The sequence below is a fragment of the Camelina sativa genome, chromosome 7, assembly GCF_030686135.1.
Source record: "Camelina sativa cultivar CO46 ecotype springtype chromosome 7, ASM3068613v1".
In the NCBI taxonomy this organism is placed as follows: Eukaryota; Viridiplantae; Streptophyta; class Magnoliopsida; order Brassicales; family Brassicaceae; genus Camelina; species Camelina sativa.
In genome coordinates, this window is record NC_141886.1 from 388056 (window position 1) to 403630 (window position 15575).

At 34.8% G+C, this 15575-nt stretch overlaps 3 protein-coding genes across 3 annotated transcripts; 1 reads left to right on the forward strand and 2 right to left on the reverse strand.

Annotated features, from left to right (window-relative positions):
• Positions 1-5396: 5396 nt before the first annotated feature.
• On the forward strand, positions 5397-8505 carry LOC104699584 (protein TRANSPORT INHIBITOR RESPONSE 1). The gene is given in 4 exon segments (XM_010414910.3): positions 5397-6101; positions 6765-7257; positions 7435-8224; positions 8227-8505. Coding segments are annotated over 4 exon segments (1773 nt in total). The 5' UTR covers positions 5397-5634; the 3' UTR covers positions 8250-8505.
• Positions 8506-9078: 573 nt separating this feature from the next.
• LOC109124681 (E3 ubiquitin-protein ligase MIEL1) lies at positions 9079-11911 on the reverse strand. Its single transcript, XM_010414913.3, has 12 exons — positions 11432-11911; positions 11225-11312; positions 11047-11103; positions 10912-10944; positions 10709-10786; positions 10554-10597; positions 10407-10447; positions 9960-10042; positions 9748-9839; positions 9544-9613; positions 9439-9477; positions 9079-9349 (listed from the first exon to the last, which is right to left on the reverse strand). Exons 1-12 carry the CDS (start codon positions 11536-11538, stop codon positions 9197-9199), a joined length of 885 nt encoding a protein of 294 aa, XP_010413215.2. The 5' UTR covers positions 11539-11911; the 3' UTR covers positions 9079-9196.
• A 1336-nt stretch (positions 11912-13247) lies between these two features.
• LOC104699586 (glutaredoxin-C14) lies at positions 13248-13663 on the reverse strand. The gene has a single exon (XM_010414914.3). It carries the CDS (start codon positions 13559-13561, stop codon positions 13253-13255), a length of 309 nt encoding a protein of 102 aa, XP_010413216.1. The 5' UTR covers positions 13562-13663; the 3' UTR covers positions 13248-13252.
• Between the last annotated feature and the right edge of the window lie 1912 nt (positions 13664-15575).

A 15575-nucleotide genomic window follows, 5' to 3' on the forward strand; every position in this document is an offset into this window, starting at 1 on the left:
GGTTGTCAGGATTGTAGAAAATTTAATTGGGACTTGTTTGGATACAAAGATAAGATTGGAAGATACAAAAATGTACTCTAAAAATGTTAAGATAGATAGTATATCATATTAAGTATTGACTTCTTTTTGGTTTGTGAAAGGAATCAAGATATGTAATAAAGTTTCGAAAGGAGATTGTGACCATGTTAGCCCATCAGCATTTAAAGTAGATGATGAGAGGAGGGAGTACTCCTGCTCATGGATCACGAATACTCCTGCTCATGGATCACGAATCGTGATTCACGATCAATAAATCTTCCGTGATTTTGCTTGTGTGCGTTTTTTTTTAAGTTGTTTTTGTTATTCAAATTACTATTGACAAGATGGTATAGATCACAAATAATATTCTTGGCTTCTTGCAAATGATCACTATATCCGGGATTCATATCAATTTTACGATTTACAGTTTTGAGATGTCCGCAAAAGCAAGCTGTTCATTTGTAACAATCTTGAAATCATTCATTCAATAACAAATAAAAAAAGTTAGCGAAGTTTACACGAGCCTATAATATGGATGATGGAATCAAACATATGTTGCTCAGTCTGTTTGTCTTTTTCATATAGTCCGTGTGAACACAAAAACATAAAATAAATTAGAAGGCTTCATAAAATTTTAAAAAGTAAAAAAAGTAAAAACATGAATAAAAAACCCATGTATTTGGTCGCTATAAACCTAATACATTTGTAATTTAGTGGAACCACCAAACATTTCATGGAAATTACATCCCACCGAACCAATATACACTTAACAAAATCTGGGGATGGATTTTGTTTATTCATTTATTTGAATACTTTATAATCCCTGGTCTAATTTTACTTAATATTAAAATCTGAAATAAATTATAGAGTAATAAAATGATGTTTGGTTCGTTGAATCATAGAAAAACATGTTTATCTCATGGCATGTTTATCACACTAAATCTTTTATTACGAGACTAAAGTAAAGCCTATATATATATTGAGAGAGAGATATATATTGTCACAACCTGTTTTTATTTTTATTTATTTTAAAGAACAAAATTTCTAAAGCTTACACTTTGACAATCACAGTCTCCATTAATCAAATTTTAGATATCAGAAAATGTAATAAAATGTGAAGTCGATTACCAAACAAAGTACTTAACGTGAAACAAAACATAGGAGGAGAAAACTGTAGATTCTTTTTGAGATAGCCGTGAGTGATGATAATTAATGGATGCATCTAGACACGTGTATGATAATGATTAGACATGCTTATTAAGATTTGTATTTGAAAGAGTTTTATGATTGCGGAAAAAGTGTCGTCAACGTTAAAGGAATCGACCAATGAGTTTATAACACGCACGTTAGTTTACTCCATAGGATTATTTAAAAAAAAAAAGATGAGAGACTGAACATTGGACTGGACTGAAAGAAAAAAAAAAAAAAAAAAAGAAAGGATAAAAAGACAAAGATTTGTATAACTTTTTCGGAAATTCAACCGCAAAATTACAATATAAAAATATATGTACAGCTTGAAGATTTCTTCAAGACCCTTATATAAATTTTTTTCTTTTTTCTTCTAGGCATTAGTTATGTTCGTAGAATACCGTAAGAAGAAAAAAGAACTGCATAAGCATAGAACGTTTCACACATTATCCAGTATCAACACTATTCAGTGTTATTTTTATTTTTTTATTTTTTTAATTTAAATTTGATCGGACAAAACAGAAGACTCGACGTCCACCTCACCTACTCACTCCTCCAACCCTACTTTATGGCCCCCACTAGCTCGGCCCATTGGGCCTCTCTTACTAATGGCAAAATCATTACCGAATATTTTTTTTTTCTTTTTTTATATATCAATTTTTTTTGTTTGCCTGCTTTTTCTATATCAGTTTGTCGTTATTTTTTTAACCCTTTTTTATAATTTTTTTTTTATCTATGTATAATTATGGTAAACCAAAATGCGTTGACTAAAAAAGTATATTACCCACCTTAGAATGATGTGGTTTCCATGCGTAACCATGAACCATCCAATATTAATTAAAATAAAATAAAAAAGTTTATAATGGGAAAAGTATAGTTGCGTGACGTATTTTTGCAATATGGAGAATAAAATAACACAGAAAAAGGTTGGAAAACGAAAAGTAATACTACTATATAGTAAAATCGTGATTGCGAGGGACACACGAGTTAGAGAAATTATAAAGCGAACATATCAGAATTTTAATTGGTCAGAATTTGACAAATCATATAAACGATATAGAGAGAGGAGAAGGAGAACAATAAAATAGAAAAAATGAAAGCGAAAAGGGAAGGATGGCTTCCACTAATGGGGATGTCATTATAATCAACACACACATTACATAAACATAATCCAAGTTAGCTTTTCAAATCACGTGCCACTTTACTTGTACACCACCTCTTCATTAATCGCATTATCACTCATAATCATCATCTCTATCTTACATAAACAATCTTTTTATTATGACTCTTTTTAATGTCCACACATGCATGCCCGCCCGCCCGCACATATATACTTCTAGTGATTCTTACATAATGTAGTAGTATGTTATAATTTTTCATTCACAGTTGGATCTCTAATATCGCTTCTGAATAAGTTTTTTTTTATTTAATTTAAAAACATACTTAAGGGAGATAATTAGTACTAGTCTTATTATACAGCAAAGTGCAAGCTAGTTTGAGTACGAAACCCGAGGAGAAATAAGAGAGATTCGCGGGGGAGCCATGCGTGGGTTTATTATTCTAATCATATCCTTAAAATTTTAATTATTAATTAATCAATGCCCTCTAACTTTAATACTAGTATCCAATTACTAGAATTAATTAAATTGTATCCTTTTTTCTGACGACATTTTTTAGAAAACTAAATAAAATCATCGGGGTAATTACTTGCAAGACAACTCAGCTCCCCACTTCTCCCATCTGACCTCTTTGTTTTTTTCCTAATTATCTCTTTCTTCGTTAGTACCTTTAATGTCCCGAGCACTTGTAAACTTAATTACACTGAAAAAATGGAAATAATCAGAATTATTTTCTTTTCAATAAAAATTATTCGTAAAAACTCCAAAGGGAACTGTTGAACATTAAAAAAAAAGAAGAAAAAACTAATTCTAACAGTAAAAAAAAAAAAGAGAAGAAGGTGCCAACATTTTTTATAGAGTAGAGTAGGGTTAATTAAAAAGGCGGATTAACGGTCAGGATCTTGTGTAAGGTGAGATTGAAAGAGAGGAGCATAAAACTGTTTGATTTGTGACATGTTTATTTAGAGAGGGCAGACCTATCAACTCCATGCTGTGACACTGCCACCATAGCCCATCATACACTGTTTCTCCTCGTCATACCCTTCCGTCGAATTTATATTTTTAACCCTGGTGGGTGGGAACAACGTTACATAGGCTTTGTGAGAGATGAAGAGGGGCATATTCGTCTTAGCCTATTTCGTTTCCTTTTTTAGAGATTAAACCGATGGACGTGCGACAAAACCCGAACTAATTTTTTTTTTAGACCGATTCAGACAAACGAGGTACTGTATTGTATGCAATAATAATTTCAGATTTAACTTATTAAGAATTGATGGTATCAACTGCTAGTAGTAGTAATTTTGTTTTAGTAACGCTAGTGTGTGTGTGTACACAGTAAAAAAGGAGTCCTCGATCTGACGGTCGTGATTAAAAATGCGACGCTTGCACCTTTCTTCTGTACTGTTTATTTTTTAGTATTATTCAAAATTTTCAGTATCCATATTCTCTCTTTCTTTTGCTTTTTTTTTTTTTTTTTTTTTTTCATAAAAAGTTGCACACTTTCAATTATTGGATACTTCTTCCCTCACGTAACTCTTTTCTTCTTACAATAATAATAATTTCGAATACAAATAATAATAAACATTTGTTTCTGGACTCTGCAAAACGAAAAGATATATATAATTATCATATCCCACAAATTATACGAACACATCGATTTATGTTATGTTAATTAATTTCATCGTTCAACTGTGGTTTTTACACTTTTGACACGTGAAAGTAAGTACGACTACACTTTCTTTAGTCGAATTTTGTTACATTTGAATAAAAAATTAAGAAGTGAACAATAATAATATATCGAAAGGTTAACGAAATAAATAGTGGGTAAATTTGGAGGAAAAAAAAAAGTGGGTAAATAAAACGTGAAATAAATAATTATATACTCCATGGACATGATAAATAAAACAGTAGATTGCTCTTAGATGCTTTCATCAACGTATGATTGGACGGTTGTGATGTCATCATAAATATAACACTGGAGCTTCCTTTTATTTTTTTTTGTTACCGTCAGATTCAAAAAAAAAATTAATTTAATTTTTAACATTCTGTAAGTGGTCCCCGCAATTTACGGGGCTTCACCCCTCATATCCAGCCGTGCATCGCGTATCAATAGATTCCCTCTTCCCATACACCTTACCGCACCCTATCATCTTCTCTTACTCTGGCATCATTAATGAGAACTTTTTTTTATGTTCTTAGATTAAATATATAGTGAAAATAATGTTAGATAAATTGTTAAGATCATAGGTAAAAAAAAATGGGATAACTAATTATGGTGTTCTTAAAATAAAGATATAGTGAAATAATATTCATAAACATTTTACAAATTATAAAAACTTATAAAATAACATTTAAATTGCTTACTTATATAAAAGCAATTATATACTTATAAATTAATATAATATTCTTAAATATATTACAATTATAAAAACTTATAAATTAACATTTAAATTGCTTACTTATATAAAAGCAATTATATACTTATAAATTAATATAATATTCTTAAACATATTACAATTATAAAAACTTATAAATTAACATTTAAATTGCTTACTTATATAAAAGCAATTATATACTTATAAATTAATATAATATTTTTAAACATATTACAATTATAAAAATTTATAAATTAACATTTAAATTGCTTCCTTATATAAATGAAATATTTTTTTTTTTCCAAAAAATCTCGTCCAGTCACATGAAGCTACGTCAAATAAGAACTGGGCTTAGATCAATTCTACATCAAAAACTAAAAAAAGTGTTCTAAATCACTATTCATTATTTTTATAATTTTTTTGGGCTAACAACATCCTTAGTGTTCTCCCATTAATGATGGGCTAATATATCGTATCGTCCCGTTTTCTGCGGCTGCTCCTTGTTATTCTCTCTCTCTGGCCTGCACAGTCGATAAGATAATCTCCCGCTTTTCATTCAATCAGACGGCTGGTATTTGAAGTATAAAAGACACGTGGCAACATCATAATCGACAATCACAATCACCGAAAAGGCTCACATGGATATGTTTGACCATGGTTAACCCATTTAACCCAACCATGGTTTGCTTTTTAACTTGACCTCCTTCTCCTTCCTCCTCCTCCTATCTCATCCCCTTACCACTCTCTCTCTCATTCTTCTGCTTCTTCGTCATCTTTGTTTCATTGAAACTAGTACTAGACTAGATTCATGGCGCCTCAGATCTAAAACCTTTGAAACTTGTTCATCCAAGTATTTTATCCTCTGTCTGGTCTGGTCTGGTCTGGTTTGACCGGGGGTTGGAATCGTCGCATCGAGATCTCGGGGGTTATTTGCAATGCAGAAGCGAGTAGCCTTGTCGTTCCCAGAAGAGGTGCTCGAGCACGTGTTTTCGTTTATACACCTGGATAAGGATAGGAACTCGGTGTCTCTGGTGTGCAAGTCATGGTACGAGATCGAGCGGTGGTGCCGGAGGAAAGTGTTCATCGGGAACTGTTACGCCGTGAGTCCATCGACGGTGATAAGGAGGTTCCCGAAAGTGAGATCCGTGGAGCTGAAGGGGAAGCCTCACTTCGCAGACTTTAATTTGGTGCCTGAAGGATGGGGAGGCTACGTGTACCCGTGGATAGAGGCCATGTCATCGTCGTACACGTGGCTGGAAGAGATAAGGCTGAAGAGGATGGTGGTGAGCGACGATTGCTTGGAGCTCATAGCCAAGTCGTTTAAGAATTTTAAGGTTCTTGTGCTTTCTTCCTGTGAAGGCTTCTCCACCGATGGTCTCGCTGCTATCGCTTCCACTTGCAGGTCTTCTTTTCCTCTGATTCTGATTCTCTCTTTTTAGGAAGCATACATATATAATTAAATTAATAGCTCAGAATTAATTAAAACTGTTCTATTTGATTTGTGAAATTCATTAATCTACGTAACTCTCTCTCTCTCTCTCGATCGATTATAGCAAATTCATGTATGTGCTCTGGTTTCGTTTTTTCGGTTTGGGTCAAGATTTTGCGTATCTAATAGAAAGATGTTTCTGAATAAAAGAAGAGCCAGCCTCTCTTCATCTTTTTTATAATATGACGGTCGTATTTTCTCGTTATTCCTTTGGATTATTCGCTCTCTCCTGAGGTGGGAAATCTAAGTCAATTTTTGCGATATATGTTTCCTTTTCTTTTACTTTTACTTTTCCTTTTCTAGGCTTTTTTTTTTTTACCTTGTTGGGAAACTTAGATATCTCTTTTTGGATTCCTCCCTTTAGCTCTCTGTTTTAGCATCCCTGATAATGCTTCCATGTGACAAACTGATCTACATTGCATCTAATATATACAACTGATTACGAGTGTATCTAATTATGTATGCACATGAGTTTGTTTATCTATTAGGTCCCCTGTTGTAGCAAGCCAATATTAATGGTCCCCAAGTTTCTGTGATATGGCAAATCAATTAATTACTTGATTCTTCTTTATCCAGGAATCTTAAAGAGCTTGATTTGCGCGAGAGTGATGTTGATGATGTTAGTGGCCACTGGCTTAGCCATTTCCCGGATACATATACTTCTTTGGTGTCGCTTAATATCTCTTGCTTAGCATCTGAGGTCAGTTTCTCTGCTCTGGAAAGGCTCGTCACTAGGTGCCCCAATCTCAAGTCTCTAAAGCTTAACCGTGCTGTGCCTCTTGAGAAACTGGCTACTTTACTACAAAGAGCTCCTCAGTTAGAGGAATTGGGCACTGGTGGGTACACTGCTGAATTGCGACCAGATGTTTACTCTGCTTTATCTGTTGCCCTCTCTGGCTGCAAGGACTTGAAGTGCTTATCTGGATTTTGGGATGCTGTTCCTGCCTATCTTCCAGCTGTTTATTCTCTTTGCAGTCGCCTCACTACTTTGAATTTGAGTTATGCAACTGTCCAGAGCTATGATCTTGTCAAGCTTCTTAGCCAATGTCCAAAACTGCAGCGCCTCTGGGTGAGTCCTTTTTAAAATACATTGTTTAACACACGAGTTTGGAAATTTAGGTCATTTTAACTTTTGCTCAAAGTTTTCTTAAATACCGTGAATGATTTAGTGTGTAATGGTAACTGAAAAATATGTATCAAAGCCTCTTTTTTTTTTCGTAACTGTGGTATGACTTATTGACAACAGGTGCTTGACTACATCGAGGATGCTGGTCTGGAGGTGCTTGCTTCAACCTGCAAAGACCTACGCGAGTTAAGAGTGTTTCCGTCTGAGCCTTTTGTCATGGAACCAAACGTCGCATTAACGGAACAGGGGCTTGTCTCCGTCTCCATGGGCTGTCCAAAACTCGAGTCAGTTCTCTACTTTTGCCGTCAAATGACCAATGCTGCATTGGTAACCATTGCTAGGAATCGTCCCAACATGACTCGCTTCCGTTTGTGCATCATTGAGCCGAAAGCCCCCGACTATCTGACTTTAGAGCCACTGGACGTTGGATTTGGAGCCATAGTAGAGCATTGCAAAGATCTCCGTCGCCTCTCTCTATCAGGCCTCTTGACAGACAAGGTTTTTGAATACATTGGGACATTTGCCAAGAAGATGGAAATGCTCTCGGTGGCATTTGCAGGAGACAGTGACTTGGGCATGCATCATGTTTTGTCAGGGTGCGATAGCCTGAGGAAACTAGAGATAAGGGACTGCCCGTTTGGAGACAAGGCGCTTTTGGCCAATGCTTCAAAGCTGGAGACAATGCGATCCCTTTGGATGTCTTCTTGTTCCGTGAGTTTTGGAGCCTGCAAGTGTCTAGGACAGAAGATGCCAAAGCTCAATGTGGAAGTCATCGATGAACGGGGTCCACCAGACTCAAGACCCGAGAGCTGCCCTGTTGAGAGAGTGTTTATATACAGAACAGTGGCTGGTCCTCGGTTTGACATGCCTGGCTTCGTCTGGAACATGGACCAAGACTCAACAATGAGGTTTTCCAGGGAAATCATCACTACTAATGGATTATAAGACAAAATAAACGAGGTACATTTTTCATTAATCCTTGTTCATCATCCCGTATAATCTCGTTCCGGTTTAGGAACATGAGAGAGAGCTCGGTCGCCAATAATTTAATTCTCGGCTGCTTCATATAACCATCAAGCCCATGAGCAACGAATAAGTGGAGAGAGAGAGAGAAAGAGAGATCGAAGAGACCCTTTGCTTTTTAATTTATGTAAGAATTTTTTTATTGCTGTATGTTTGTTTGTCGACTTACTGAAAGTGGGAGAGATCCTGGTGGGGTATTTTTCTTAAGAGGATAAGAGATTTCTATAAGACAATGTCAAAAATGTAACTGCTCTTCTTTGTTTGGACTCTTTTATCCTTTTAAATGTTTTATAGTTTATATCTCTCTTTATCTTTGTCGTTTCCTTTCTCCGCTTAGAGAACTGTGTGCAGCCTCTGTTCGTTTCTGGAGTGCCACCACTTCTCCAGAACCGACGAACCTTATTTTCATTGTTTCTGAGCTTCTTAAAATTAGTTAGGGCCCATTTGATTACAAGAGGAAACCGCACGACACGAGGCTAGTGCCATCGGCGGCCGTGGCCGAAAGAACCGGACCAATTTTTGGTTGCTCCATATCGAAGAGTATTATGTTTGACTGTGAACTACATGACTCATTGGATCAATTTGATGTTTCGTTAAGAGTCGAAATATTCATGTGTTATGTTACATGACTCATTAGATCAATCTTATGTTTCGTTGTAACTGTTGTCTTTCAATATTGATATACCATTTTTGATTAACACGGTGAAACCATGTACTACTTCACATAAATACTTACGCCTGGATATAAATATTTGACATTTCATTTCATAACGCCATATTCTTCTCTTTTGATCTTGTTATGTCCTCTCATTTGAGTTTAATAAAAGAAAAATTTCAAAATTATGCTTATGTGAAACGTTTAGTTATCATGATTTGAGTCTATTTCACATACTGGATCTTGTGGAGTTGAGATTCTACGAGTGTTGTATGAACCACAATGCCCGCACTTGTGTCCCAAAATGTGGAACATTGCTTGGCTCCCTTTGTTGCAGTCATTGCAAAGTATCGCAACCTGCAGACAGTTTCTTGGTCGGATGTAAAATCATGAACACAAGGAAATCAAACCATGAGGTGGCAAAACGTTGGATGTATAGACATTACCTCAAATTTATACTCAACGGGCATCTCTGTTGTGCTTATCTGTAAAGAGAATGTTGGTTGGTATTTACCTCACTGAATACATCAAATCCAAATTTCGATTGTTACCTCGAGATCTAGTAATTGCCACGAAGTAGACATATCCACCATTGACTTGGAACAAATGGGGCACCGATACCTGAGAGAGAGAGAGAGAGAGAGAGAGAGAGAGAGAGAGAGAGAGAGAGTATGTATATTAAGAAAGTATAAAATCCATATTGATACTGTGAGGAACAAATTGGATCGAAGGAGAAGTTTCACTGAGATTATTACTGATTATTATTGATCATTCCGCTGAAGCAATCCATATGCATAGTATGCCCACAACTCATCACATGTGCAGCTTTTACCGAATCAAATAGATACTGCCAGGTTGAGTAATTTATAAAAGTTAAATGCAATCAGTTATGATGCTTTGAATCTAATTAGTAGTTAGCGATATGCAGCACAATAGACCATCTAGAATTAATACAATTCGGACAAACCTCGCAACAGACAGGACACGAGTTCTTTGTGGAGTTCTCAATGCACGAGTGTTTATCGCGCAAGCCCACTGAATAACAAGCTCCTGCAATATTTACAAGATAAATAAAACAGGTGTAAACTCACAAATACGCACACACGATTCTATATTTGCATAAACGAATTTTGTAACCATTAAACTAGGTGTAGACTATTATAGATCTGATACTGAGCTAGGATGGATCGAACATGTATGTGCAACGTCAAATTAAAATATCCTACTTTTACCAAGAAGTAACCCTACATTACAATTGTCAGTTGTAGAATAGATACTTATGTTCCTAGAGAACAGTTGATGGAGACAATTCGCAAAATCACACACCACCAATGTATTTGGAACTTGCTTTTTAAAGAAAGAAGCAAAACAGAATCCAACAAATGCAAGTTGATAAAGGTATATAACTACATACCACAGTTCTGGCAATGAAAGAATTTGTCACGCCCACCAACTCTGAAAATTTAATAATACCTCAAAGATTAAGTCATGAGTTTATTATAGCAACAACAAGATAGACTATTATGTGGCACAAGTTCTCAATATCTCTAAAGACCCTCACCTACAAATACCACAATCAGCACAATGAAATTGTTCTTTCGAGGTCTGCAAACATAAACAGGGGCCATATTACTACTGTTAGTGTGAGTCATACATAGCATTTGAAAGAAAACATGTATGAAAGAAAGAAAGAAAGGAAGGATACAAAGAGCTCACATCGTCGTCAAAAAATTTGCAAATATTGCAAAAGTACTCCCCCATAGAGACACCGCAATTAGAGCAGAATTGAGAAACCTAAAGATTTGTATTTAGGATGATAATAATATCACAGATATATATATATATATATATATATATATATATATATATATATATAATTTGCAGATAATGAATAATACAATACAAAAACCAATCAATACCTCTTGCTCAGTTTGACATATTGAACAAACAACCTAAGAAAGAAAGAGAAACACAGTTCTTGTTTTTAGAATAGAGCCTATTCCAAAGGAGATTGAAACACTTAAAAAGAATGAGGATTCAAATTCAATGGAAACCTGTTTGACGTTTTGGCGGACCAAATCATGTCGTTCTTTAGGGTCAGGTAAAGAGTTCTGAAACAAACAAACAAGAAACCATGTTTTGTTGTGAGACAAACACACACCTCCAAAAAAAAAAAAAAAAATCCCATAGGAATGGAAAAGACAAAATAATTAGAGGAGGACAAAGACAAACCGCTGATTCGTTATGGCAATGGCGGCATGGGAAGATGAGATTGCAGCAAGGAGCTCTGATTTTACATCGTCTCTTGTAATGTTCGCATCTGATAGAAACAAATGAAATTAGAGAGATTACTAAAAAAAAAAAAAAAAAACATGGAATCAGAGAAGATTCTGAGAAAAAACAAAAAAAAAACATTGGAATCTTCTGGGGAAAAATAACCCGAATTGGAATTTGCCGAAGTCTTTGTCTCTGGGAATGGTTGGAGCAGTAGAAGAATCCATCGAGTCTTCTTGGTGGAGACTAGCACTAGCACTAGCACCCATCATCAGATTCACAGGTTTAGGATTTACTATTTAGGGGTCGGGTGCTCATCGTAAATTAATGAGCACCCAACCTAATTTAAATACAGAATCGGACTAAAAGTTTTTGACTATAAATAACACGTGTAATCTTTACTTGGATGTTCCCTCTTCCTTCCTTAACCGGCGGTTTATTACTAATCCGGTTGGTTTATTTTTCTTTTTCTTTTTGAACAAAAAAATAAACCCATATGGGCTAGTAGATTCACTTTGAGTGTTTTGGGTGATTAACGTTGTTGGCATGAAGATCGAATCACTGAATTATCATAAGTTAACCCGTCCCATCCATGGGACGTTTAAAATTAAGAAGATTGGTAAGTTAGTGAATATGAATGATCTCGATCGTGGATGTTGAGAGAGAGAGATATGAAGAGAGGAATGAAGGGTATGCTTTTCCCACGCGCTAGTCGTCCGAGAATATATTGGATCCCGACAAAGACAGATGTGAAGGTAGTTGTTACACGTCCCAAACAACTCGGAAGTTAACTAAAGCTATTCCACACATCTTGCAAAGCCCCTCTCTCTTTTCCTTTTTCTCCCACCAATCATCTCTATTCTCTATCACTTTCAAGTGTCTGCATGACATGCTGTTTTTTTTTAATCCATATAGTATTACATATAGGGCTTCTTAATTAGAATGAATTGTTGACGAGATCAAAGGAAACAAAAAAAAAAAAAAAAGGCTGAAAAGAGAATTTTGTGCTTTGTTATCGTGATATAAAGTGAGAGCATGGAGAATCAAAGTTCCTAAACATAATAACTAGATTCAGTCATACATTACATATTTCTCACGGGTTTTGTTTGTAGTTTATGAGAGATCATGAATAATTCAGATTCTGTTGAGATTTTTTATATATGCCTGACCTCTCAACTTCATATTCTATATATCGAGTCATTGAGAGAGATGGAAAAAACGTTATGGTCTTTGCGTGGTTTATACAGTAGTTATTATTATACTTGTATATGTCACAATATTCAATAGACATATTCCGTCTGCTCAGAGATAATAATACTAATTAAGTAGACAAAAAACAAAGGAGTAACAATTAATACAATACTGACAAAAATCAAGAAAATAATTACAGTCGTTACTTTTAGACGTTCTTTTCTCTTCTTTGGATATTTAACATTCTGTTCACTAGCTAGCTTTTTAAACAAATATCTTCCAATCAATATAATTCATCCTTCCTAAATGTACATGTATCGTTATTTCTTGTTAGTAATTTCAAAATGTCTTCATGTTTTATCATGTGATAAATTAAGTCTGATATCATTTTCAACGACCTCCAAAATAATGTCATTAAAATCATTCAGAGAAAATGTGGCTGACTAATATTATTGGAAATGCAAAAGTTAGAAGGAAACACAATACATAATAAACATATATAGGATCAATAATTTTTCCAGTAAAATAGATAAACACATCAGTACATCCACTGATTAGTTGAGCTGGAAATACAAAGCTAGCTAATTGATTTCTTAGGCATACTTAAGCTAGACAAAATATGAAAACTAGCTATATATAAATAAGAACCTGATACACATTTACGTGTGATCTTTCCATCGTTATTCTCACTATCCAGTTAACATATACTAAATATATATATATATATATATATATATATTGTTATATATATATATATATATATATTGTTTGAGCATATATATATCCATTGTTTTTCTAGTTGTGAAATGACTGATAGGGCTTGATCAAAGGAACGAGAGAGCCACTTAGGTGAAGCGACATGACATCGTTGGTCGAACCCACGAGCTTGCCACTTACAAAGACGGCAGGAACGGCGTTGGCGCAGCCAAGGCGGACTAAGGCCTTTTCGATCTCACGGCAGTCAGGATCGTTGTCGATCTCGTGGATAGTTGGTTGAACCCTAAGATCACGGAAAAGGATTTGCACGGCGTAGCAGAGACAACATGAGCTTTTGGTGAAGATCACAACTCCTTTCTCCGACGACATTCTCATCACCTTGTCCATGATCAGATTCTGATCCGAGGGCTTAGGACGATCGAAAAATTATACTATATCTCCAGGTATATATAGCTTTGGTGTATGTTTTTTGTTCGTTTGAAACTCGATGATCTGCTTGGGCTATTTATAGGAAGGCAAGTAGTGCAAGTCTTTGGACTGGTCTTTGTTTCGTTAAACAGGAATAATAATTCTTTAAAAAATAGAAATTCAGATTCCCTCTGAAAAATTAAAGCGGCTTTGCGAGAAAAAGACCATTTGTTAATGTTCTGTTTTGGCTGAACAAGTTGTAATATATGATTTCATTTATTTATATTGCATAATATCAAAGAATTGGTACGATAACAGTAAATTAAGCATACGATTCGGGGGGGGGGGGGGGGGGGGGTTATACATTGTAACGATTTCGAATCTTTGTGACAGATAGATGAACACTGTCGCATTACTGAATCCCATGGCAAGTGAGTGAACGCTACGCGTGTATATTGTATATGATTGTATGTGTCCTACACTTTTTATGACAAATAAAGATATATTAAGATCAGCTGTAGTTAATCACGCAGCAATGAAATTAAGTAAGTTTGTTTTGATCTTGTCGACTATACAGAATTTTGAAGAGACCGACGAAAAGCTTATAGAGCAAAGGCATGTCTCTGTCCCTTAAATCATATAGCTTTCGTCGACATGAACGTCAATTAACGGACACGACAAATTAGGAGTGAAGTTTTTCTTTTATTCGCTTGATATATATATTGTGTCACTACAAAAATTACATGTGATTTAACCTTAAACTAACAACATGCATCATGTAAAATGCCAAAATTGTACTTGGTGTTGATTAGCATGATATTCTATTATATATTTTTAAAGAATTAATCTATCTTTTAACATTCGTATTTACATTATTACTTTGTTTAATTTCTCTAATTAATAAATATTTTCCTATGATCATCGTTCAGAGTGAAGCTTATATTTTAAAAGTTTTTCGTTTATTCGCTTTTGATATATTATATATTTCTTCACTAACAAGTTTACCTTTGATTTAACCTTAAACTAACAACATCATGTAAAGTGCCCAAGCTGTACTTTCTCTCGTTTTAAAACAATTTGGCTGACCGGTGTTGGTGTTGAACTGTTGATTAGCAGGATGATATTCTATTTTTTTCAAGAATTAATCTATCTCTTAACATTCATATTTACATTACTACTTTGTTTCTCTAATTAATAAATATTTTCTTATGATTATCGTTCAGTCTTTTTTTTTTAAAAATGATCTGATTAGATATACGGATCGACAAATAATGGACACCACTGTGAAGCCAAATTACTGCGACACTATGTGGGATTGTCAATATATTAACGCCAGATTCCTCCGATACCTCATTAATTATAGGTCAGTGATTGAATCCTTCGGCCAAAAAAAGAAGAATGAATAGCCAAAACGGGATTCGAGCTTTCGGTGATCGATCATATATATCTATCAACTACATGTAATATGTAGTTGAGTATTCCCTTACTTATTGTGCGCCCCTACCACCAACTTGCTTAAAGACTAATATTCGTTGCTCATCACACACTTACACTCATGTTTGATTCTGCTCTTGCCGTCACTCTACAAGGACGTATCTACATACGTGTAGAACGGTCGTCCAATCGCAGGTATGTTCGTAACGTATCATTATTTTCCAAAATGTTTTTTTTTACCCTGACGATATCTTACGTATAGAACAGAATTAACTAACTGCAAAAGTTTGGTTTGTATATGTTTCGTAATTCGTATGTACTCACCAACCAAAATTTTACGATGATTTAAGTGGTCGAAACAAATTTAGAGGAGATTTCTATATATATATCTTGCGTCAACAAATGATGGTTTAATGTGTAAACATTTTTGAAATCGTTCCATCACTCGATAAAATTTGCAATGCAACGTGAATGTTCGCCGACCACATGATTTAGACTTTTAGTTAGAGTTGTTCTATATATGTTCCGATGACTTGTGGGCGGAGCTTTTGAAGTGTAT

Excerpts from the sequence above, each read along its gene's own strand:
- LOC109124681 (XM_010414913.3), bottom strand. The coding sequence starts at position 11,538 with ATGATGGGTGCTAGTGCTAGTGCTAGTCTCCACCAAGAAGACTCGATG. Across the intron at positions 9,840-9,959 it reads CGTGTCCTGTCTGTTGCGAG|TATCTATTTGATTCGGTAAA; the intron begins GTTTGTCCGAAT and ends TCAACCTGGCAG. Across the intron at positions 9,614-9,747 it reads GGAATGATCAATAATAATCA|GTATCGGTGCCCCATTTGTT; the intron begins GTAATAATCTCA and ends TCTCTCTCTCAG.
- LOC104699586 (XM_010414914.3), bottom strand. The coding sequence starts at position 13,561 with ATGGACAAGGTGATGAGAATGTCGTCGGAGAAAGGAGTTGTGATCTTC.